Source organism: Sus scrofa, chromosome 9 (genome assembly GCF_000003025.6).
Source record: "Sus scrofa isolate TJ Tabasco breed Duroc chromosome 9, Sscrofa11.1, whole genome shotgun sequence".
NCBI classification, from domain to species: Eukaryota; Metazoa; Chordata; class Mammalia; order Artiodactyla; family Suidae; genus Sus; species Sus scrofa.
In genome coordinates this window covers 11,854,802-11,881,335 of record NC_010451.4, presented here as the reverse complement: position 1 = coordinate 11,881,335, position 26,534 = coordinate 11,854,802, and the positions used below count along the sequence as shown (strand labels likewise).

General features: G+C 39.3%; 1 protein-coding gene across 9 annotated transcripts in view; it reads left to right on the top strand.

Annotated features, from left to right (window-relative positions):
- The window catches only part of PAK1 (p21 (RAC1) activated kinase 1), a 142,980-nt gene that overhangs the window by 91,739 nt on the left and 24,707 nt on the right, over window positions 1–26,534 (top strand). For all 9 annotated transcript variants that reach the window (XM_005667164.3, XM_013979177.2, XM_021062558.1 and 6 more), the window contains 6 exons: window positions 3,273–3,372; window positions 3,866–4,013; window positions 8,729–8,766; window positions 19,032–19,148; window positions 21,806–21,980; window positions 24,582–24,645. In XM_005667164.3, coding sequence (XP_005667221.2) covers window positions 3,869–4,013; window positions 8,729–8,766; window positions 19,032–19,148; window positions 21,806–21,980; window positions 24,582–24,645 — 539 coding nt within the window. In that variant the 5' untranslated portion in view covers window positions 3,273–3,372; window positions 3,866–3,868. The remainder of the gene's footprint in view (window positions 1–3,272; window positions 3,373–3,865; window positions 4,014–8,728; window positions 8,767–19,031; window positions 19,149–21,805; window positions 21,981–24,581; window positions 24,646–26,534) is intronic.

The window sequence follows — 26,534 nt, the reverse complement described above, 5'->3', positions numbered from 1 at the left end:
TCACCTTGCTGTACAGTAGAAAATTGACAGAATACTGTAAACCTGCTATAATGGAAACAATAAAAATCATTATAAATTTAAAAAAATAAAAGTTTCACTGGGCAGAGAACTTAAAACAAAATAAAATTGATAAACAACAAGGACCTACTGTATAGCAAAGGGAACGCTACTCAATATTTTGCAATAACATAAAAGAATCTGAAAAAAGTACATATATATGTGTGTATATGTATTATTGAATCACTTTGCTTTACATCTGAAAGTAATACTACATTCTAAATCAACTATACTTCAATAAAAAAGAAAAAATAAAATAGGGATATTAATATCTATTTTGCAGGGTTTCGTGAGGATTTGGTAAAATAATGCATATGAAATTTTTAGCACATGCCTGACACATGCTAGAACCTCAATAAATGGTAGCTTTTGCAGTTACCCTCTGAAACCAGTACCCCTAGGTGATGTGTAGGGAGTTCCCTGGGTGTTAGACCACATGGCCCTGTCCTGCTTCCCTAGGACATTGAAGGAGGAGGAGCCCTGGCTGGAGGAAGAGGGAGTGTTTCTACAGATGTTTAAAATCTTGTATCTTTTTTTTAGATTCCACATATAAGTGATATTATATGATGTTTGTCTTTCACCATCTTAACTTCACTTAGTGTGATAATCTCTAGGTTCATCTATCTTGGTGCAAATGGCATTATTTCATTTTTTTGTGGCTGAGTAATACTCTATTGTATATTTGTACCAAATCTTCTTTATCCATTCCTTTATCAATGGACATGTAGGTTGCTTCCTTGTCTTGGTCATTGTAAGAAGTGCTGTGGAATCTAAAAAAAGGATGCAGATGAACTTTATTTGCAGAACAGATATAGACTCACAGACTTTGAAAACAAACTCATGATTACCAAAGGGGACAGGTGGTGGGAGGAGGGATGGACTGGGACCATCATATGCACACTGTGGTATACGGAATGATTGCTCAACAAGGAAGGACCTGCCCTTTAGCACGGGGAACTCTACCCCATGGTCTGTGTTGGTCTACATGGGAAAAGAATTTGGACAAGAATGGATGTGTGTGCATGTATAACTGAATCACTTTGTTGTACAGCAGAAATTGTTACAACGTTATAAATCAACTATACCTCAATACAACTTTAAAAAATGAAAAAAAATCAATCTTTGCTCTATAGTCCCCCCTCTAAGAAGAAAGATTATCTGGCTGAGTCTTGGAAGATGCTAAGTCTGAGCTGGGTTGCATTTGCAGATGCTGGCTGAGTTCTAGCTAATAGCAAGACCTGAAACTTTTTTAGTTGGAAGAGAGTTATATCAGTTTGTGAGAGCTGCTGCAACCAATTACCACAGACTAGGTGGCTTAAACAACAGAAATCTATCTTTTCAGTTCTGGAGGCTAGAAGTCCAGAACAAGGTGTTTGTAAGCTTGGTTCCTTCTGAGAGCTGTAAGGAAAAATCTGTTCCATGCTTCTCCCTTAGCTTATGATCATTTGCTGGCAATCTTTGGTGTTTCTTGGCTTGAAGATAACTCTCATCTCTGCCTTTATCTTCTTATAGTATTCTCCTTGTGTACCTGTGTCTCCAAATACCCTCTTTTATAAGGACATTGACTAGATTAGGGGCCGGCCCTACTGCAGTATGAACTAATCATATTTTAAATAATTGTATCTGCAGTGGCTCTGTTTCCAAATAAGGTCACATTTGGAGGTACTGGGAGTACATGTGAATTTGTGGGAACATGGCATGGCCTTACTGAACACCTGCTGTATACAAGACCCTGATAAAGTATTTGGCCTTAATGATTCTTTAAGGTCCTAGCCTAGTGAAGCAGCATAGTGTAGTGGTTGGCGCTCAGGGCCTGATTTAGATTGCTTGGTTTGGGTTTGACTGCTGCCAGTTACTAACCATGTAATCTTGGGCAAATAACTGAATCTATATACAAAATAAGGATAATAGTTATCTAGCTGATAGGATTGCTGTGAGTCTACAGTGAATATTAATGCACGTAAAGAACTTGAATTAAGGAGTTCCCATCGTGGTGCAGTGGTTAACGAACCATGAGGTTGCGGGTTCGGTCCCTGCCCTTGCTCAGTGGGTTAACGATCCGGCGTTGCCCTGAGCTGTGGTGTAGGTTGCAGAGCGGCTCGGATCCCGCATTGCTGTGGCTCTGGCGTAGGCTGGTGGCTACAGCTCCGATGGGACCCCTAGCCTGGGAACTCCATATGCTGTGGGAGCGGCCCAAAGAAATAGCAAAAAGACAAAAAAAAAAAAGAAACAAAAAAAAAACCAAAAAACAAAACTTGAATTAATATAAGATAAAAGGATATCTTTTACAGCACAGGAAATATAGCTGATATTTTATAATAACTTTAAATGGAGTATAGTCTATAGAAATATTGAATTACTGTGTGGTTCACTTGAAACTAATATTGTAAATCAAGTATACTAGGGAAAAAGGGAACTTGAGTCATTGTTATTAATTTTATTAAAACAACTTCCAGGGAATTACTGTTGTGGCTCAGCGGGTTAATAACCCGACTAGGGGAGTTCTGTCGTGGCTCAGTGGAAACGAATCTGACTAGGAACCATGAGGTTGGTTCGATCCCTGGCCTCACTCAGAGGGTTAAGGATCCAGTGTTGCCATGAAGTGTGGTATAGACAGATGTGGCATGGATCTGGCATTGCTGTGGCTGTGGTATAGGTCAGCAGCTGCACTGCCGATTTGACCCCTAGCCCAGGAACTTATATATGCAATGGGGACAGCCCTAAAAAGATAAAACAAAAACCCCAAAATTCCAGTCCAAAATTTTATAATGTAGAGAACCATAAAGTGGCCTGTAATTAAGGATTAAACAGGTAGAAACAGGTTATAGAAGCTCACAGAATGTAGGATATCTGGGATGGAAGTCTCTTTAGAGACCATCTACTTGACTTTCTCATTTTGCAGATGGGGAAACTGAGTTCAGAAAAAATAAGTGACTTGCCCTGGATCAACTGACTCATTTGTGGTAGAACCAGGACATTCTGATTAATGTTCTTTCTGCTCCTCCCTTATTTAGTTCAATGAAAAATTCAGCCTTTAATCCTGCATTGAGCATCTCCTCCAATCTAGGTCTGGCACTGGATTCTGTAAATACACGTATGAATTTGTATCACAGCCTTGGCCTCTAAAGGAGCCTAGATTTCAGCAAAGAGCTGAATAAGTTGAGAAATGTAATAATGTCCTTGTTTTTATTTCCTTTTCTCTGTTTCTCTTGCAGCAAATAAAAAGAAGGAAAAGAACGGCCAGAGATTTCTCTTCCTTCAGATTTTGAGCACACAATTCATGTTGGTTTTGATGCTGTCACAGGCGAGTTTACAGTAAGTCCTGGGTCGTACAAAGACCTTTTGTCTTTCAGAGTTCTGGCTATGCACTGATAGATTCAGTCCTTTCCAGCTGATGCCTTTGTGTTTGCCTGAGACCCTCATTACTATCTTCTTATATTCTTGAGAGGGCACTTTCCTCCCCTCCAGAACTGTACCAGGGAAGCCTTTGAATCTCCATCCCTTAAATAGACCTCAGTTAAGTGGCCCCTTGGCAGTGGGCTCTGTGCTGGGCACTGATGATCCAGAGACAGATCAGACAAGGTTCTTGCTCTGGAGGAGGAATAGCCTGGTGAAGGAGCAAACCTCTCAAGAAATGACTGATAAGGCAAGCTAGGTATTGTAAGAGAGGTCACTGTGGAGCTCTGAGAACAGACAGAGAAGGAATGGCTGAACTCACCTCTAACTGTTAGCATTCATCAGAGTCAGCTCTGGTTTTCCTTCAGGGCGCCCTGTGACTGTGCCTCACAGCCTCATGTCTCTCGTGTAGGGGATGCCAGAGCAGTGGGCCCGCTTGCTTCAGACGTCAAACATCACCAAGTCGGAGCAGAAGAAAAACCCGCAGGCTGTTCTGGATGTACTGGAATTTTATAACTCGAAGAAGACCTCCAACAGCCAGAAGTACATGAGCTTTACAGGTATGATGATTGTGTCCAGGGCAGTCTAGGAAAAAGAGGGTTTTCATCTGAGTGAAAGGTGAAGTGTGAGGTGAAGGAAGAATGTATTGGAAATAGTTGAAATGGCCCTTTCATTAAGATAGAATTTTTGAATTTGAGAGCCAGTCTGATTTTTTTTTTAAAGTAGTATATTATATGAAAACAACATAGACTTGTGCTAGAAGATCTAGATCCTGACACTCACCAAGTTCTAATAGTCACGTCATTTCTTCAAAGCTCAAAATGGGAATAATAATTCCTATCTTGTGAGACTGCTGTGAGGGCAAATGAGCTCAGTGATGTGAAAGTTCTTTATGTGTTGTAAAACTTCACATGGAAATGTAGTCATCATTATCATCATTGTTTTCAATATCAGTAAGTTACGTGATAACACACTTAAGTAGAAAGCCTAATTTTTCACTCAAGGAACTGATTTTTATCAGTCAAGTGGAATACAGGCTACTAATAAAATGTTCTTGAGATGTGCTCTCTCTCTCTCTCTTTCTATCTTTGTAAGAGACTGTGTTTTTTAGAATGTTTTTAATAGAATTGGGATTAGCATCCAGGTCTCCTAATTCCTGCACCAGTGTCTTTTGAGTCTACCACTTGTTTCTAGTAACTCCATTTGGAGCACCTCTTCCATAGCAGAGGGATTTTTTTTTCCCTTAGGTAAGTTGTAAGAAGGCCCGTATTTCTGGAAACTGGCCTTTTTATATAGGTCATCTTAAAATGTTAGTGCAAGAAGTATTCTTAGTGTATACCACTTCCAGTTTCCCCTTGGTCATAGACATTAGAGCCCCAAATGCCTTTCTAATGTGGCTAAATTATTGGTGTCTTAAGCACTGGTCTTAACTCTGAGTCCAGGGCTTTTTCTGATGTTCATGCTGTCTCTTTCAAAGGACAGCATTTTTGGGGAAGGTGGGGACTGAAATGACTAGCTAATTTTGGAGAATGCTTTTCCCAGCAAGTATCTGGCTTGTAGCAAAGGGCACAGATGGTGAGGATGACAGACTGCAACTTTGCTCGTGTCATGCTGCATGGTGGTGCTCCAGAGAGGGTCATGTGTGTGCCTAGTATATTTCCATCCTGTTATCTGCCCGCCCCCTCCATGGGTCTGTCTTACTTCCATTGAGGGACTGGGTCATTCCAAGGCAGTATTGAGGTTAAGGCTGGGTAGGAAAGTTTTCTAGTTAAGAGGTTAGGGCTTATGTTTTAAACAGTTTTGTTGTGGAAATAATCAGACCAGAAGCTGGCTTTGAAAGCCTCAGCAGCAGAATTTTTGATAGAATCTATTTTTATTTTAATGTGTGTGGATGTGTACAAGTACCATTTATGAACATGGAAGCATAGCTCTGTGGGTTTGCATATGTTTGAAATTAAAGTCCACTTATTTGTGAGTGAATACGTGTATAGATACATACATTTGGTAATTGTGGGTATGTTCATTTGTGCATACATGAATCACATTGAGTGTATATGTATAGAATGTATAGATATGTATCCATACAGCTATTTCAGCAGTTATAAATTTGTGTAAACGTGTGTGTGTATGCACACACATGTGCATGCATGCACACTCATGAAAGGGATTTTTAGTTTTCTAGAAATTGAAGGCCAGGACCAACGTTCCCTTCTTTTCATATTACTAATTTTGATAATGCCACTTCAATTTGTACATGTTTGCACATGAATTATCTCATTTGATTCTCATGATGGCCTTGGGAGATTGATAGGGCAAGGACTGTCATCTCCATTTTGCAGACTAAGAAATTAATTAGGTTCAGGGAAAGTAAGTAACTTACTCAGAGTGCCTCAGCATATCAGCTTAGTAATATATCAGTGACGGAAGTGTATTTTCTCTCTCTCTCTTTTTTTTTTTTTTCTGTCTTTTCTAGGGCCACACCCATGGCACCTGGAGGTTCCCAGGCTAGGGGTCTAATCAGAGCTGTAGCTGCTGACCTATTCCAGAGCCACAGCAACTCAGGATCCGAGCCTCGTCTGTGAACTACGTCACAGCTCACAGCAACGCCAGATCCTTGAAGCAGGCCAGGGATTGAACCCGAAACCTCATGGTTCCTAATCAGACTTGTTAATCACTGAGCCATGATGGGAACTCCTGGGAGTGTATTTTCAACTTGTGCCTTTAAATCCTTTGCTGTCTCTATGCCAGTTTTTGTTAAGTTTCCTGTTTTTCAGTACTTTTTTTCCTTAAAAAAAAAATTTCTAAGACAATTTATTCTATCAGTCTACCATGTAATATTCTATGTTGGTACTGTTATAAAGAATCTGTCCAAATGGATTTTAATCTTCAGTATGGTTCACTACCTGTTTTTGTTTTTGTTTTTTTTTTTTTTTTGTTTTTTTTTGGCTTTTTGTCTTTTTAGGGCCGCACTCTCGGCATACAGAGGTTCTCAGGCTAGGGGTCTAATTGGAGCTGTAGCCACCAGCCTATGCCAGAGCCATAGAAACGCCAGATCAAAGCTGTGTCTGTGACCTACACCACAGCTCATGGCAACACTGGATCCTTAACTTACTGAGCGAGGCCAGCAATTGAACCTGCAACCTCATGGTTCCTAGTCGGATTCATTAACCACTGAGCCACGGCAGGAACTCCTCACTACCTCTTTTTTTAAGAAATTAAAGTATAGCCGATTTATAATTTTGTGCCAATTTTTGTAGTAAAGTGACTCAGTCGTGTGTGTGTGTGTGTGTGTGTGTGTGTGTATACATTCTTTCAAAAAATATTTTCCATCATGGTATATCTCAAGAGCACTTTATTTTCTGTACTAATTAGTACATAATGTGATAAACAAACCTGGACAAGATTGACAACTCCAGGTTGTAACTCTTCTTTGTAGGGTTATAACTCTACTTTGCTACTGATTTATGTAGCCTTAAACCTGTTTCTTTTTCTCTGAATCTTAGTTTATTTATTTGTAAAAACAAAGAGATTTAAAGTACTTTCTGCTCTGTCATTCTGTGCTATAGGAATTTGATTTTTTTTTTAAAATGGAATTCCTGGGGGAGGGATTAAAATCCAAGCCACAGCTGTGACCTACACTGCAGATGCAGCAATGACAGATCCTTTAACCCACTGTGTGGAGTTACGGGTTGAACCCATGCCTCTGAAGTGAACTGTGTTGGCTACAGTTGGATTCTTAACCCACTGTGCCATAGAGGGAAGTCCTGGAATTTGATTTTTATGTATATAGGAATTGTACATCACATTTAAAAGGAGCAAACTTACTTTTTAATTTATTTTTTAATATGGTGGAGAGATGTTTATTACCAGAACACTCAGTCTTCAAAAGCACTAGCAATACATAAGATTAGGGGTGGTCCAATGAAGGCATAATATTACACTTGGTATAGAACTTTCTCTTGGACAAGAAAAACAAGTGAATTATGTTTAAGCTATATCCTGAATTGATTTTTCCAGGGTATAGCTGGCTATTCAGGTTTTTTCTTTTTGTCTGCATCTGTAGCATATGGAAATTCCTAGGCCAGGGATTGAACCCATACCACAGTAGCGACACAAGCTGCTGCAGTGACAATGCCTGATCCCTAACCCACTGGGCCACTTGAGAACTTTTAGAACGTATTGTCACAGTTTATGGGTTCATAATTTATCACAGGACCAAAGAAGCTATACCTGACACTTTCATATATGATGGAATTGAGAGCTTGGACATCATCTGAGCTTGTTTTGGTAGGAAGATGTAGGACTTGATATAATATTTCTTTTCCTTAATTCCATTGGTGGTGAACTGCTGAAATCAATCTTTTCTTGGACCTTTAGGCATTAAAGAATAAATCCAAACAAAATACTTGGTCTTTCAGCTTATTTTCTTGCTAAGATCATCATTGGGTCTGTGTTTCATATTTCATCAAGTCTAAGGTATCATTGTTTGTAACATGCATCATTTATTTTACCTGCCTCTAAAGAAAAAAGAAGCGGCCAATTAAACCATGAAATACCTTTAATTGTAGGACACATCTCTGTTTCAGATATTGATGTTAATGTGAAAAAATATACATCCCAGAATCAATAAAATGTGATTGAGGGAGCTTGGATTTATTCTTAGAAATGAGACTCTACACCTTTAATTATACTTGACGTGACTAATGCAGCTCTTTTCCTAAGACTTAGTCTTTGTTTCCTTTTGAGCAATAGACATGGATGTTGAAAGAGCCTTTCTAAAAGCTAAAGTTGCATACTGGTCGTGATGTGTTATGGATGCCTCAGGGTGATACCAGCTATGAATTCTTTCCTTTTCTCCTGGAATACAGGAAATTTTCTTGCTGTTGAGGCCTGGTGATGTGGGTATAGTTCTAGCATAGTATTTATTTATTTATTTATTTTTATGCCACACCTGTGGCATATGGGGCCAAGGATCAAACCCACTCTATAGCAGGACAATGCCGATCCTTAACCCTGCTGAGTCACCAGGGAACTCCTAGCATAGCATTTAGAATTAGACTAGGATTCAGTTCTTGACTCCTAATAATCTGTGTGTTAAATACTTTGTGGGCAAATTACCTTACTTCTTTGAACCTCAGTTTTGCATGGTGTTGGGTGTAACACTGTTGTTATTCTCTGAGCTTGGCAAGTACTTCCCTGAATAAGCTTCTTTCGAGCTCAAAGGATTAACTGTAATTTTTTACTCAATGGGTCCCTTGTCTTTTATCTTTTGCAGATAAATCAGCTGAGGATTATAATTCTTCTAACACTTTGGTAAGCTTTTATTTCCTCTATTCTGATATGGACATGAATGATTTTTAGGGATCGAGTCAGTATGGTAGATGCAGAGTCTGGGCTGGGAGGCACTCATCTTGGTCACTACCTGACCCTGGGCCTCAGAGTAAAGGACTTGGACTTAATAAGCAATAGATGTCCCTTCCAGATATGGTTTATTAATGCTCTGAAATCCTAACACTGGCTGCTAGGCTCAGGTTTTTTTATTTTTTCTTTTTAAGCCTCCACCTATGGCATATGGAGGTTCCCAGGCTACAGGTTGAATAGGGGTTGTGTGTGTCTACACCACAGCCACAGCAATGCAGGATCTGAGACGAATCTGTGACCTATGCTGCAGCTTGCAGCAACACTGGATCCTTAAGCCACTGAGCTAGGCTAGTGATAGAACCTGTGTCCTCAGGTTCTTAATCCGCTGAGTCACAACGGGAACTCCCTAGGCTCAGTTTCGCCTGTCACTTTGAATGTTAGGAAAGCTAATTTGCCTTTCTATTTTTTTCTTTCTCTTTTCTTTCTTTTAAAAAATTTTTGACTTACCTTTCTGAGCTTTGTTTTTTTCATCAGTAAAGTGAAGATGATACACTTTGCCTTACCTGAACGTATCTTCAGGTAGCTGAATTTAGAAGAGAATTGCATTCCTTCTTTGTAATGGTAGGGTCTACAAAAGCAGGATTAGGACTGATTGTTGAAGTGGGCAGATTCAATTCATTTAAGGTCATTCAGTCCTCTGAAGTTGTAGTGAATGACCTGTCATTTGAAGAGATGTTACAGGAGTCATTGCTGACCTCAAAGGTTCCTCTGGCTTTCACAACTTACCACTTCTGCTTTCCAGAGCAGATTATGAGATGAGCTGTTGGTGTTGGTTTGAAAAGGTCTTATAACTAGTAAGCTCTAATTTATATAATACAACACTGCTATTCTTTATACCCAGTGTTGTCTCTTGTGCAGAGGTGGTTATTTCATATTTATTTTCTAAATATTTGCAAAGCCTCTACCCTTTGCTAGGGTCCTATATGGAAAAATGGCAATATAAGGATGAAATGGACATTATTCCAACTCCTAATTTCTCAGTCTTGAGAGTGACATGAAGACACAAACAGTTATATTGCAGCGTGCTCAGACTTCATGAGGCCAGGGGCTGTGTCTGACTTGTCATTTGCTAGATCCGTGGCATCTGACAAGTAACCATTTACTGAATGAAATATACTGAATGTTTAAAGAAAGCTTCTTTATGGTGGAGTCTGAGCTGAATGAATTAGGTATCTTGGAGAATAATGATGAAGAGACAAGGGTATTCCAGATAGAGAGAGAAAAACTAAAATGTGCCAAGGCAAGGAGGTTTGTGAGGTGTTCTTGTACAGAGAACTGCAAATGGTTTGTTATGATCGGAATGTCAAGTGTGAAGGGAATAGAGGTGGATGAGGAGGAGGAGGAGCGTAAGCAGGTCAGGTCATGTAGGAATTTTAACTTTATTTATTTAAAGTAATGAGGAGCTATTGAAGAATTTTAAGTAGGGGAGCTGTATATTCTAGCACAATACTGGGTTACCATCCAAATACTTTGAAGCATGCTTCCAGAAATGGGGATTGGTTTATTCTGAGTCATTTATACTGTGATTAATTATAAAAAATGTTAACATGTCCATTGCCTTGTAACATTCTGGGGCCTTTCTTATTCACTATCTCTTAATCTTTATAGGAGTTTAATGAGTGTCTTGTGGGTCAAATGTCTCTATGTTTTTATAGAAGGGGTGGCAGCTATATTATTTATTGAGTAGGTAATATGTGCCAGGCACTGTGCTTTATATATGTTAACCTAATTGGTCCTCATCATTCCCTTGTGAAGACATTATCATCCCCACTTCACAGGTAGGAAAATAGATTTTCCTGAACACTCATAACTGCTATTGAGGAGAACCAAATTAGAAATAGGGTTTTCTAAGTCCCTATCCAGGATGCTTTGCACTGTGGCAGGGGACTGAGAAAAAAGATGTCAGAGAGGTCTTATAAAGGAGACTGCGGTAAAGCCTTAGGTCTGTTGTTCATTAGTGAGGAGGAGGCGCCCTGGGGCTCCTGCCATATGGCGGAGAGGAGAACACCTGCTTGGTAAAAACCTGCACTGGTTTGGTACCTACAATTAAAAGTACTCAGGCTGTCAAGGACGTTTTCTCCCCCAATTTAGAACATTGTCCCTGTGGCTGGTCCTTTACTAGTTTGAAATGGGGGATATGGTTTTCATTGTGGTACCGTGACATTATTTTCCATATTGGTTTCACACAGATTATTCCACTTGATTTGTGAGATAATTGGATGAGAATTGCTATTTCCATGACACAAGAAATTGAGACTCAGAGAGATTGACTTGCTCCCTACCCTTGAATGAGTTAGAAGTAGAGACCAATACAAAATTCACTTCTCAGCATTCATTTATTCATTCATACCATAGCTATTTACTTAGCACCTTCTTTGTGCCCAGGTGTTGATGATACAAAGATGAATTTGCACTATCTTAGTGCTTGAGGAAAAATTAACAACAGAATAGAGGGTAAGAACTCCAAGAGAGGTACATGAATAATGTGCAATGCCGATGGAGTGATTTATTCCAACCGGTAGTGTAGAGAAGTTTGCACAAAGTTCTTGGGCACTAATAATTGGTTATTTTAATAAATGTATTTAAGGTTTCTTCTAGGTCTAAAATTCTTTTATTTATGGCTCATTGGTCTGTGAGACATCACTCAGATTCAGCAGCACTTTGTGCCGAGATTTTCATTTATAAAATCACCTACTATGTAACAGGCTCTTTTAGTGCCCATGAGGCAAGGACTGGTAAAATCTTCGCTTTTGATCTTATAGTTTCATCAGGAATTAGAACATATAAACAAGGATTTAAGATGTAATGTCAGGTAAACATAGATAATGATACAAGGATTTAAGATGTAGTATCAGGTAAACATAGATAATGATACCAGCCAGAGAAAAGGGCTGTGGCTTCCTTTGTGAAGTGGCGTGAACAAAAGCCAAGTTTTTGGGGATATGACATGTCAGACAAAAGAACCTGGATCCTGGGCTGGCCCTAAGGAAGTATTTTAAATGGTAGAGTTGGATGTGCATTTTAGCCTAAACTACCGTCTTAGAAACACTCCTCTGGAAATTAGATCAGTGTAGTACGATGAATTCATGTGTTTTTCTTTCTTGCTCTGATAAATTTCTTAATTTCAGAAAAGATATATTGAAGAGTACATACAAAACAGTGCTCCAAAATAAAAACAAGATGTAAAAAAACCATTGTCAGGAATTCATGGAAGATAGAAAACAGGTAAGATCAGATTGATCAGACTAGCAGAAACCACAGCTTAATGTTTGTGGAAGAGAAAAATCCTAGGAAGATGAGAGTAGCTCAAGAGAATATATATTAAAAAATATATATTATATATATATATATATGGTGTATGAGAAAATATATGTTAAAAAACAGGAAAGAGTCTTGGGTCATCTTCAAGAGTAAGTTAATTTAAATTCTGTAATTGAAACAGCAGAGGCAGTCTCCATGTTACAATGAACCAGAGTTACCAGAAGTTTGATTCTAAGCTTAAACCACCTACTTTGTAAAGAAAGTAAACTGCCTACTTGAGAAAATGCCTGGTGTGGGTACAGAGGCCTGAGAGAGAAGCATAGCAGTACTGGAGTTAACTACAGATCTCTACAGCAGGCATAGCATAGAGGAAAAATGAAAAGTGGCTCTGCCGTGGAAGAAAGTACGTTAACTTTCTGCATCCGAAGGATAGATTTCTCATGCTTTTGATAACTGGGAGGAGAGAAATCTCTATCTTACATACTCTTATGTGCCAGCACACCCTAAAGTAATGCTTTCCAGTAACCACTTCTGCGTAATTCACCATTCAGAGGAGGGGACAGCAGAGAAATTGACCTTACGCAGCTATAGAGGAAACTCATGCTAGTTGTACACATTCATTAATCTGGGATTTCACTGATAAATGAGGGGATAGCTAAGGATCTCTAGACACTTGAGAGAAACAAAACTTTAAAGGTAAAGAAATAAAACTGACCCCAGGAGAAATTGATAATTCAGAAAAGAGAATAAAAAAATCTAGTATATTCAGAGAGGTTCTGTAGATGTTACATCCACAAAAATACATGACTGTTAGAACAATTAGAGGATAAAAAAGAAAAAAATTAGAGATTTAAGACACTAGAAAAAATAATTGAAAGAATAGTGGAAGAAAAATCCCTCACCTAAAGAAAGGCATGAGTCTTCAGATGGAAGGGCCTACCAATTATCAAGTCAGGTAACTGTAAAGAGACCCAAAGATAAACAGAAAGATCTTCAAAGGTTTCAAAGTAAATATATAGCTACTGTATTTCTTTTTTCTTTTTCTTTTTTTGGCCGCCCTATGGCATATGGAATTCCCAGGGCAAGGACCAGATCTAACCTGCAAATTCAGGAGTCTTAACCCATTGTGCTGGGGATTGAACCTGTGTCTCAGCCTGCAGAGATGCCGCTGATCCCATTACACCACAATGGGAACTCCCAGCTAATGTTTCTCATTAGCATTAGTGGTCAGAGAAGTAATATCTTCAGAAGTTATGAAGAAGATTATTTAGAATCAGGAATTCTATACGTAATCAAACTAGCATTCAAGCATGAGGTCAACATAAAGACATTTGGACATGTGGCAATCCACAGATAACTCTTGAAAAGGCTAAATACCAAATATTAATAGTAATTACCTCCTGCATTGATGATGATTAAGAATACTCACTTAAAATTATTTTTATCCAAGTATTAGGTTAGAAAGTCAAATAAGACAAAATCCTAGTAACTAATAATTGTCATTCTGGGATCTTCCTTTACTATTGTCTTTGAAATTTTTTTGCTTTTCTGTTTTGGAGTTTCCATTTTCCCTATGCTGGCCTTCCTCATTTTTAGTTTGCTTCCTCATTTGGTGGAGCCCATCTTCCAGAAGCTTTGAGAAAATAAATGTGAAGTAAATGTTTAATACCTTTCAGGTCTCAAAATGGAGTGCCTCTTTTCTACTTTCCCATTTGATTGATATTTGGCTGAATATTGAATTCTGGATTGAAAATAATTTTCCACCAGAATTTGGAAAATGTGCTTTTGTGATCTAGCTGTTAGCATTGGCTATTGAAGTTCAGAGCTATTTTATGTCTGCTTCTCTGTATCTGATCTATTTTTTTCTTTTTCACTTGGGAAGCTCATAGCATCTTCTTTTGTCATGATTGCTTTGAAATTTCATAATTACATTCCTGTATTCACCTATTTATTATAAGGAGCTTTGTGGATACTTTCAACCTGGAAATTCAAGCCTTCAGTTTTAGGAAATTTGTCTGAATTATTTAATTGATGATTTCTTCCTTTCTTTTCTTTGCTTTCTCTTTCTGGAACTCCTGTTACTTAGATTTTGGACCGATTCTCCTTTTTTAAAATTTTTGCTCTAGTTTCCTTGCCTTGATTTTGCTGCGTAGATGTGCAGATTGGTTTTCAGCTTTGCCCACCGTCAGCTTTGGATCAGCCTCCTTGACAGTTTCTGCTCACCCATACGTCATTGCATCCTTTGCTGATCTTGCCTCCTTCCCTGTTCTCCACAACTTTCTAGGTTTAATGCCTTTAAAAGGCCATTCCTTTATTATAGTTCTAGTGAGATTTTAAGAAATAGATGCCTGTATTCAATCTATTATTTTTATCAAGGATTCCTGAGGAATTTCACTTGTAATTCCTTATATAACTATATTATATAAAATGTATGATAAGAAACTACTAGTTTTACATATGATTTAAAATTTTTACTTTTAAAAGGCAGCATTATTGAGGTATTGTTTATCTACCATAAAATTTACCTATACTAACTGTACAGTTTAGTGGCTTTATTAAATTTATAGACCTGTAAAACTATCACTGCAACCTAGTTGTTTTGTTTTTTTTCTCCTGGTTTTAGGGCCATACCTGCAGCATAGGGAAGTTCCCAGGCTAGGTGTCAGATTGGAGCTGCAGCTGCTGGCCACAGCCATAGCCACACTGGATCAAGCTGTATCTGTGACCTACGCCACAGCTCACAAACACCAGATCCTTAACCCACTGAACAAGGCCAGGGATTGAGCCCGAATCCTCATCGATACTAGTTGGGCTTGTTACCACTACTGAACCACAGTGGGAACTCCACTACAATCTAGTTTTAGAACATTTCCACCACCACAGAAAACTCCCCTGTGCCCTTTCACACTTCCTTGAAACTCCCATGCCCTAGGAAACCACTGCTCTTCTTTCTGTCTATATAAATTAACTTTTTCTAGACATTTTATATAAAGGCACTCATATAGCATGTAGTTCTGTATCTAGCTTCTTTCACTTAATGTAAAGCTTTCGAGCTTCATCCATGTTATGGCATATATCAGCACATCGTTCCTTTTTTATGTCTGAGTAATATTCTGTTGTACGATACTATGTTTTAAAAATTCATTCATAAGTTGATGGGCATTAGGGTTATTTCTTATTTTTAGCTACTCTGAATAATGCTCATGTGAATATTTATGTACAAGTTTTGGTATGGGATCTATGTTTTCACTTCTGTTGGATATATACCTAAGAGTGGAATTGCTGAGTCATGTGGTGACCTTTTGAGGAACTGCTAGACTGTGTTCCACAGTGGCTGTACCACTTTATACTCCCACCAACATTAGGAGGCTTTTAATTTCTCTGTATCTCTCCCCACATTTGTTATTGTCTGTTTTTTGCTATAGCTGTCTTAGTGGATGTGAAGTAGTATCTCATTGTAGTTTTAATTTCTATTTCCTAATACTGATGTTGAGCATTTTTCATGTGCTTATTGGCCATTTGTTTATCTTCTTTGGAGGAATTTCCTTTTTGTTGTTTATCTCTAATTTAATTCCACTGTAGTTAAAGAATGTGTTTTCTGTGTTTTTGTCATTCAAAATTTATTGAGATGTGTTTTATGATCTGGCATATGTTCTATCCTAAAAAATTATCCATAAGTGGTTAAAGATAATGTATGTTCTACAAAACTTGGGTGGAATGTTCTGTATATGTCACTTAGGTTGAGTTGATTGAGAGTGTTATTTATATCCATGCTAAGTTTCATTCTACTTCTGTTAATTATTGAGACCTCTTTCAGGGCTGTCCTTTTGAGTAGCCTCAACCAGAATTTGCCCTATCCAGGATCCAGGATTGCAATCTCAGGCTAGTTGCAGTTGACAGCACCATTGGGCCTGGGCTTTGCCCACTGCTTCAAATTTGAGCCTTCCTGGACCACACAGTTATAGCTTGCCTTGTCTTAGAAGAACCCAGGCTCTGAGAGAGCTGGGGTGGGATGGGTGGGAGCAACCCTGGGCCAGAACATTAGACACACCTACTATTTTTTTACCCAAAGTTCATCAGTTTTAAAATCATAAACACATTTCAATAGCTTGCGTAGGCTCTGGGAGGTTTGGGGAATACACCAAGTATTTCCCTCCTCAGAATCTTGTCCTTCCTCCATCTTTCAGGAATATTCTTTTCCCAGAGGGTCTGAGGCTTGTTCTCTCATTTCATTCAGGCCATTAGAGAGGCCTTTACCTTACTACTCTAAAGTAATATTTCCCCACCCTCAGCCAGTCTCTACTCTCATATGTTTATTTTATTACTGCCTTGCAGTTTGGTCATTAATTTTGACTGTATCTTCTTCTAAAATGGAAGCCACAGGATCAGAGACTATATATTTTGTTCTTCGGTATAGCTGCAGAGCTTAGAACAGAGCCTGGTACGCAGTGAATGAATGAGTGAGTTGAAGTCACTGGGTTTTTTAAAAAGAGGTTTGTGGAGTTCCCAGGTGGCTCAGTGGGTTAAGGGTCTGGTGTTGTCACTGCTGTGGTGTGGGTTTGAGCCTGGGAACTTTGCCAGCGCCCCCCTCCTCCCCAGCCCCAAACAAAATAAAATGAGGTTTGTGATTATTAAATATAATGATAATTTAATTGATTCCTTACATCTTTCTAGCCACTTGCCATTTCCAAAGTGTTTTTATACCCACATCAATTTATTTCTTCCTGCCAATGGCCCTGTGAGATAGGCAGAGAGCTGCTGTTATCATCTGCATTTTATGGGTGAGAGCTGTGGCTTAGAGTGGGACAGCCTTACCCAAGAACACAGGTATAAGAAACAAAAATCTGGACAAAAACCTGTATATCTGGATTCTGGTAGTTACTAGTACCACCAACTCAAAGCCATCACCTGTGGAAAACAGAACATGTTGCTAAGGAAGGTGATGAATCCCCTTCTCTGTAGTTTTAGGAAGCAAACAAACATAGTATTTACAGTCTAATTGGGCAGCCCTGGGCCCACCCGATAATGAAAAAGACTGCTGAGTTAACTTTGTTCTCATTTGGGGTTCCTAGTTAGATTTTATTTAGTGGAATATTGGGGAGACAAGAAATTAGAGCAGAAAAATATCAAAATACATGCTTTGGCAGGAAGAACCTCTGTTGGATTTTAGAACTGAAAGTAATTTAAGGTCACCCCTTAAATTATATCAGCCCTCTGCTTCCACATTCTTTAAGTGCTGAAACTTGAGACAGAGAGAACAAATTCAGTGCCTGTGTTCACCAAAACTAGTGCTTACATACATTTGTCACTGGCAAGTTAAGTTATGCCCTGCATTAGAGCTGTTGTTAGAATATGAGGTTCCCACAGATACTGACTCACAGACTTTGAAAAACTTATGGTTTCCAAATGAGACAGGTTGGGGGTGGGGGATGGGCTGGTGGGTTCGGATGGAAATGCTGTAAAATTGGGTTGTGATGATCATTATACAATTATAAATGTAATAAAATTCATTGAGTAATTTAAAAAAAGGATAAAGGCCAGTCTTCTACACAGTAACTCTGGTCTAATAGTCCACTAGATAAGTTTGTTCACTTATTCCCTGTCCTTCTGACTCCTGATGTTCCTCTCTCCAGAGGCCCCAAATGGTAGCAGGAGGGGAATTCTCCCTCTGTTTGTTTCTGGAATCAGATGGTGAGCTTCTTTACCACATGGGCCATTTTTTCATCTTTGTACGTTTATGTCAACAGCATCTGTCACAGTATGTTACTGATACAGAGTAGGTACTCTGAAAATATCTGAAACCATTGAATTATATCAATATGTACTGAGAGATCCCTATTGCTTCTCTGGTCCTTTATTGTAATCATTTAATCTCTATCAAAAATCTCATGTTTCAGAGCTATTTTGTCTCTTGAATCTGTGTTATAAACAGTGATGGTATGATTTTTTTTGCCTGGACCTGCCCTAAAGCCTGCCAATTTTGACCCAGCTTTGTTAGAGTTTACATGGGAAAATGAAGTTGTTGAAATGATAGCAGATTCAACTTGTGGTGTGGGCAAGATTTGTCCCAGGATAGGGCAGAGTCTTAGTGAAGTGAGTAGCATCCAGGCTGGAGAGAATTTCATTGTCCTGAGACAGTGGTCTCCTGATGTTCTGCATCTTCAAGTTAATGCCATAATGGGTGCAGTAGGTTTTGGTAAAGAAAGGGAAAGGATGAGTTCCCACTATGGTTCAGTGGGTTAAGAATCTGACTGCAGCGGCTTGGGTCACTGAGGAGATGTGGGTTTGATCCCTGGCCCGGAACAGTAAGTTAAAGGATACAGTGTTGCGGCAACTGTGTAGGTTGCAGCTGGGTCTTGGATTCAATCCCTGGCCCAGGATGTTTTGTGTGCTTTGTGGGTGCGGCCATTTAAAAAAAAAAGGAAAGGAGAGGCAAAAGCCTGTTTGGATTCCATTTACCATATTAGAAAGGACCAAGGAATGGTACTGATAAACTTTATATGGTTGTAACTTTGATCCCTTCCCCGCATTTTGTACTTTATGCCCTGGTCAGCATAGAGAGTAAAAGTCATAGAAAAGAAGGAACTCTGAGCTAGTCTTCAGGGTTTGGATGAGGGCAGGCAGGTAGAGAAGCTGGAAGGTGGTGTCCTCATCCACACTTAGTCTTTGGGTGGGAGAAGGAAGGCGCCAAGGGACGGAGTGGAGAGTGGGAGCTGAAAGAAGAGGCGGGAAGTGGCTGAGTTCCCAAGACTAGTGACACAAAGGTGGAGCTTGCAGGCTGGTGTGGGTTTCAGAAGGGGAGTGGGGTAATGTTTCTTTTGGAGGAGGGGTGATCCTGGTAGCTTAAGTTCCATGTTGGTCGGACCTGATGAATCTGGCTTTTCTTCACTGTGCAGAATGTGAAGACGGTGTCCGAGACTCCTGCCGTGCCACCCGTTTCAGAAGATGAAGATGATGATGATGATGCCACCCCACCTCCAGTGATTGCTCCACGTCCGGAGCACACGAAATCTGTGAGTCTCTGGGGACGTGGACAGCTTTGTGATTTATGAGCGTTTGCATGGGGAGTGAGGGTTGGGTGCTGATGCCTAGAGGTTTAATACGTTGATGGGGTCCTTAGATGTTGGAGATGGTGAAGTCACCAAACTACCTTGATTGAAAGGTACTTTCTGTATGATTAAGGACAAGAAATGGTATATGTATTTAACATTGTTTGGCAGACAGTCCCAATGTGTCCTCGATAATTGGTGTCTGTAGCAATTCAGCCCTTGTTTACTGAGTCTGTTCTTCACAGACAGGAAGATATACAGAATTAATGTATTGCAGGACTAGCATAAATTATTCCAGACCCCTGGGAAGCAACAAATTAGCCTGCTATTGATCTTTTCTACTCTGTTAAATGTGCAGTGTTCAGCCTTTTAGTACATCATTGATGATACTGAAAGACCCGAGAGAATTTATAAAAACGTTAGTGCTATTAATATGCTGGACATCAGAAGTGCATTTTGATACTGGATGTTGGCAGTGATTTTTATTTAACTTCCTTTGAGGTTCTTGCAGCTCAGAATAACCACAGTCCCTTTCCCCTCATCTTGCACAATCTGCCTTTCACTTGATTTAGCACCACTGAGCACTGATCTTTCATTAAATGACACTCTATTAGTGCTTCTTCGTTTGGACTTTTTATTATGACAGGAGCTTCATAATGCAAGAATGAGCTAGGGCTTAAACTCTGTGATAATTCATAAAAAGACTGTCTCAGAAGTAGAGAATTCATGGAGATGTTCAAGCAGAAGTTGGTTGACTGACCCTGGGAGATGTTGCAGAGGAAATTCAAGGGCATTAGATGACCTTTTAGGATGAGAATTTATAAGCAGAATCTGTGGAATCACTCTTTCTGTAGTTGCAAAATTATCTTAAGGAAAATGAGCTTCAAAATTAAGAGTTGTTAAGATACCTCACATTGGCATGGCTTTTTTTGGTTTATAAGCATATTCATTTAAAGTTTTTTCTCTGGTAAACAAGGAACTCCTCAAAAGTAGAGGAAATACATGAATATTTCCAGTGCTTAACATAGTTCTTGGCAGGTTTTAGAAAGGTAGTTAGTAGTGAATGGACAAATGAATCAATACATTTGATCTTCATACCATTCCTTTCTAAAAAGACATTGTTAATTCCTGATTTATAGAAGAAATTCAGATTTGGAAAGGCGAATTGATCTATCCAAAGTCTCTTAGGAAGTAAAAGAGCCAGGATTGAAAACAGGTAATTGACCCCAAGTCCAGGTTTTATTAGCGTAGTGCAGTGGCCTTTTTATGTAAGCAGATTTGTGCTGGGAGCCAGAGCATTTTAGAGAAGCAAAGGTTTGTGCCCTCAAGGAGCCGTGTCCGGAGAACTAAAGGAGGACAAGGCATGAAAGTACAGGTTTAGGTGCCAGGGATATAGTTTCTTTATATGTGCAAGAATAGAATATTAAGAAATCCTTATGCTGGAGTAGTCTGGAAAGCAGCTGTAGTCTCTGATCTCAGTGCCTTGGACTTATTGCTTTTTCCTCTCTGTAGAATTTTCTCTCCCATTTCACCTAGTAAAGTCCTGTCCATCCTTCACATCCAGTTGAAGAATCCCATTCATTTGTTCATGGAGTTGTCATTTACCTGAATGCTTGTTTTTTGTTAGGCAAGTGCTTTAGGAGCTCAGGAATCAATGACACACATTCCCTGTCTTCATGGAGCTTAGAGGCTAGCCAAAAAATTATGGTGATGTTTTTATGAAAAAAAAAAAAAAAAGATAAATGCCTTGAAGCATTTCCTGGGGAAAGGACATATAACTTATGATGACTTCTTCTGAACCTCAGTAGTATATAGTTTGCTCATTTCTTCTGACATTTATCCCTTTCTGCCTTGCAGTTAGGACTTTCTCTAAGACTTTTTCACAGGAATAGAGGATGCATTTTGTGCAGTAAGGCAAATAATAGGTTCTCAGTACATGTTAAAATAAATGAATAAATAGGAGGTCTGCTGGGTATGATACTACTCATTTCACACAATAATTAATTTATTACCACAACAACCCTGTAAGATAGGTATCACTAACATCACCGTTTTACAAATGAGGAAACTAAAGCATAGAGAAGTAACCTGCCCCAAGACATACAAATGGTAAGAGGAAGAGTCCAGGGAATCAGGCTCCAGAATCAATAGTCTAATTGACTACATCCTACTGCCTCTTAAAGAAAAGCAATTATAGTTCCTTCTCTGCAAGAGTTCTGGATTTAAAGAGGGAATAACTCAAATGAAACTAACGTTAAGTGTTGCATTAGCAATGCAAAGTACTATGGAGTCCAGGATGTTCATTTCAGCTTGAGAAAGAATAGAATTTTACAGATGGAGGGGATTCCTGTCTAATGGTAGAAAGTCCTTTACACTCTATATTGAGAGTTGTCTAACCTGTATTGAATATCTTCAGAGTTCAGACTCTCACTAATCCCTTTTGTTTATAGGGAGGGCCAAAAAGGCCATTCTATCCTCATGGCCTGGGCACACAGGAGGAGGAATATAGATTTTGACCCAGGAGAAGGGATGAGTTTACTGGGGTTTGTTCTTCTGTGGATGTTCTAACACACGACTCTTAGAGATGTTAGCCTTGCCAAATTCTTGCACCAAAAATGCAGGTATACACACGGTCTGTGATTGAACCACTTCCTATTACTCCAACTCGGGATGTGGCTACATCTCCCATTTCACCTACTGAGAGCACTACCACTCCACCGGATGCCCTGACTCGGAATACTGAGAAGCAGAAGAAGAAGCCCAAAATGTCTGATGAGGAGATCTTGGAGAAATTACGTAAGCACGTTGTAGGTCTTTGAATTTCCCTCTGGTATGTGGCTGTTTGAACACAAAGATGGAATTCTGTTGCTGTTAAGATCTTAGTTCTGCACTTGGTGTATGTGGCTGGCTGACTGTGCTTTATGTCTTAGCCACAGACTGTGCTTCTCTTCTCCTTGTCCCCGTACCCACCTTCTCTCTGTCTCAGCAGCCCTGTTAGGATGTGAATGTGATGAAAGAGAGTGTGGATAGCCTAGGTATGGGCTGTGAAGATGACAAATAACTTTTACCCAGTGAATAGTCTGGAATATCATGTTGAGAAAGACAACCTGCTGGGAAAGAGTGCTATGTTCATTATTGATGTTTGCCCTTGATACAAGACAGATCTGCTGTCTTGGTTATAGGAAAAGAGGGAAGGGAAACTAACATTTTGTGAACCTGTGCTATGTACCAAATGACAAACAAGGCTTTTTCCTGATTTTTTAAAAATGTATTCCTCATTTTAACCCTGTGGAGACAGACATTATAATCCTTATCTTTTGCAGTTAAGGTGTTTGAGGCTAGTGATGCTAAATACTCCGCCCAAGTTCACACAGCCAAAAAGTAACCCAAAAACTAGGGTTAGAGTGTATCTTGTGCCCCTGTAATCAGAGCGTGCTATTACTTGCTGTCAGGTAGAAACTTCCGTTTTACTTTCTTTAGTGACCAGAAATGGGCTGTGTTAGGGTAGCTTGTTTCTGTTTTTCAGTAACCTGAGGAGAACTCATATGAAAAGGAAGACTGGTTGATCTGTGGGCTTAGAAGAATCATCTGACAAGGCCTTTGATTTATTCTTTGTACTTAACTACTTCTAAAGAGGATTTGATATGACTGGTTCTGCCAAGTCTGCATGCTGGCATTGCCTTCTTAAGTTGAAGTTTCTGATTCTCTAGCTTAGCAGCTCTTAATTACTTCCAGATAATTCTTATTTGACTTAAAAAAAAATTCACTCTTTAAGAAGTTACCCTTGCCCAGAGCCCTTATGAAATGATGGAATAAGGAAATCCACTTACCTAGTCATCTGTTTACTCCTGTATGTATTCTTTTTCTCTGAACCAGATTTTTTTTTTTTAAATTAATACTTAGGGAGTTCCCGTTGTGGCACAGTGGTTGACAAATCCGACTAGGAACCATGAGGTTGCGGGTTCGATCCCTGCCCTTGCTCAGTGGGTTAAAGATCCGGCGTTGCTGTGAGCTGTGGTGTAGGTCGCAGACAGCTTGGATCCCGTGTTGCTGTGGCTCTGGCGTAGGCTGGCGTCTACAGCTTCGATTAGATCCCTAGCCTGGGAACCTCCATATGCCACGGGAGCGGCCCAAGAAATGGCAAAAAAAGACAAAAAAAAAAAAAAATAATAATAATACTTAGAACATAGAATCATGGAAAGCAGACTGGCTTGGGAATTAAGGACCCTTGAGTTGAAGCCCCATCACGGCCACTGACTTGAGTCTTGGGCAATTCCTACTGTTCTCTGGGTCTCCTTTTTCTCACTTTTTTCCCCCCTTTTTAGGGCCGCACCCATGGCATGTGGAAGTTCCCAGGCTAGGGGTCGAATCAGAGCTGCAGCTGCCAGCCTACACCACAGCCAAGCAACGCCAGATCCGAGCTGCATCTGTGACCTACACCACAGCTCACAGCAATGCTGGATCCTCAACCCTCTGAGCGAGGCCAGGGATGGAACCTGCATCCTCATGGTTACTAGTGAGGTTTGTTACCACTGAGCCCAACGGGAAGTGCTTGTCACCACCTTTTTAATAGGGATGTTAATGCTTGTCTCATTTGTAAATCAAATGAGATAATGTGTGTGAAATGTACCAAATCCTAGTTATTGGTATTAGTGGAAAGCACTCTAGTCTGGGAGATCAAAACCAAACTCCTAATTTTAGCTCTGACACCAGTTTGCTATGTGACTTGGGGGAGAAGTATCTTCCTTTTTCTGATCCTCTGTTTCACCATCTCCAGAATACTATTTGTGAAACTGTGAACTCTCCCATACATCTCTTTTTTTGCACTTGAAGTATTTTCTGCTGTAACGCTTTCTTGACTTTCTCTTCCTGGCTAAGTCCTCTTTACCCTGTAAAAATTAGTCCAGATAGCACCTCCCTTCTGAGGCCTTTCCAGTCTTTATCTTTACCTCTTTCTGTATCACAACAGTTATTATATTTTCATGGAATTTTATGCTAATTGTCTCCTCCTCAAGATTGGAGCTTCTTGAGAGCATAGACTGGTCTTACCTGTGTCTGTCTTATCTTTCTCTCTTTGTTGCACTCAACATAGGTTGGGATGGTAGTAAGTGAGCATATTAAAATGAGTAAATGTTATTGAATGAATGGATTTAAAAATAGATGAATGACTTTTAGGAGTTTAAAATTGATTAGATTGCTGTGAATAAAAGCAGTAAGGAGATGAAGCTTTTGGTTGAAACTTAAGGGGGAAAACTAAAGACATGTTTAGTGTAGTTTGGGGGTATTGGAGAGAATTCTTCAGTTGTCACTAACTCCAGTGTTTGGAGTAACATGGGGCCTGTTTTGTATGCTAATCTGGAAAAAAAAAATGATTCATGGTCTTTGTTTCTTTCAAAGGGAGCATAGTGAGTGTGGGTGATCCTAAGAAGAAATACACACGATTTGAGAAGATTGGACAAGGGTTAGTAGGGGCGTTTTCTTTCCCTATAGAAATGACTTAAAATTGTATGTGCTGGTATATATGATTTTGCTTTTGTTTTGCCTTTCATAAACCTGGTTGTTCTTTTCCCACCTCGCCTTTCACCCATCTGGAGGTGTTTTGTTAGGCTAACTTTAGGTATGGCAGAATTATACTTAATATGAGAGATGTACCCCTGCAATGAGAGTGAAAAACTGATTTTCTTAGCAAAAACCTCCCTCCCTCAAAAAAAACCTTCTTCCTAAATTACAGCTCTGCTTTTACAGATTAATGCTGTTTACCTGATGCTGAAACCTACCAGCGCTATTGTGAAATGGAAGACTCAGAACTGCAAACTCTTTTGCTAGCACATGGGACTTGTTTTTCTAGGTGGATGCCAAAATTCATGTCTCCTGCTCTCTGGCTCCCTCTCTGCATCTTATATTCTGCCCTCAGCATACTGAACTCAGCAGATCTTAACTGAATTACTTTAGGTGGTAGGCTCTTTGAATACAGCCATGAATCAGACAGTTTCTGCCTTGAGAGACTTCCCTGTCTATAGAAGGAGGTAGACAGTCAAACAAAAAATTATACTGTGATAAGTCTTAAAAGTGGCCATTATTTTGAGCAAAAGAAGCCAGATATGAAAGAGCAGATACCATATGAGTTTATATGAAGTTCAAGAAAACTAACACATGCTAATGTAAATCAGAAAAACGGTGGTGTCTAGGAGGGGAAGTGGCATGAGGGAACCTTCTGTGGTGATTTGCGGGTGAACACATAGGTGTGTATGTACATACCAAAAAATCAAGTGAATACCTGAGGTTTTTGCAATTTACTTTAGGTAAGTTATACCTCTCTATAAAAAAGAAAAATAATGAGATTTCTAAGATATGTCTAATTAGCTAAATTTAAAAAGAAACTGAAAAAAGTATCTGGCTTGTAGAAAGCTCAGGGTTACTTGAATGAAAGCACTGTTAATGAAGTCATTGAAGTTTTCTGTTTTAGTTTTCTTCCTTATGCATTCAAGAACTTCTGAAATAAGTAAAGTATTGCATAATATACTGATGTTGTATTTGTACAGTCTTTTGTAATTTAACATCTATTATTTGCGTCTGTTGTTTAATGTAATCCTCAAAACAACCCTGGACTTGAATGGATCTCATTTTTTCCTAGTCCAGTGCTTCTCCTACTAGACATGCTTTTGTGAGTCGGAACTGGTATAAGGTAGTTAACACCTTAGGAAGAAATTATTTTGCTTGCTTCAGAGTAATCTGAGATAGTATTTCCTTGAGCTAATTATGTTGGGGTATTAAGGATGTTGTGGAAAGGTATATATAGATAAGTAATGGGCACATCAGGTCCTATCTCTGGACTTTAGTTTCTCTATCTGTACAATTTAAGGGAGAGGGGTTGTGGATTCAGGATCTTTCACCTCCAACTACACACACACACACCACACACACACACACACACACACACACATATGCAGACGCGGGAGACCCATAAATAGGCAACATATACAAAATGGTTTTCCCTTGCTTACTTCACAGATCTATTAGTGCCAACAAAGGAATGCAATATTTATTACGCACCTATGCTGTTGTTTCCACATCCATGATTTTAAAAATATGCATGCCACACAAACATGACCAGTTGGTACTATTAGAATTTTTTGCTTGCTTTTTTTCCCTTTAAGACCAGAAGTTTTGTATTTTTTTTTAAAAAACCTGGATTTCATATGTCTAATCGTATGTCTATTTGAGGTAGAAACAATCTACTACTAATCAGTGAGCTTGAGTAGCTTTCTGAGCCTCTGTAATCATGGAGACACAGTTTCAAAATGTCTAGTCCCTTGAGGCCTGGGCATATTTGCCCTTTAAGAATGAGAC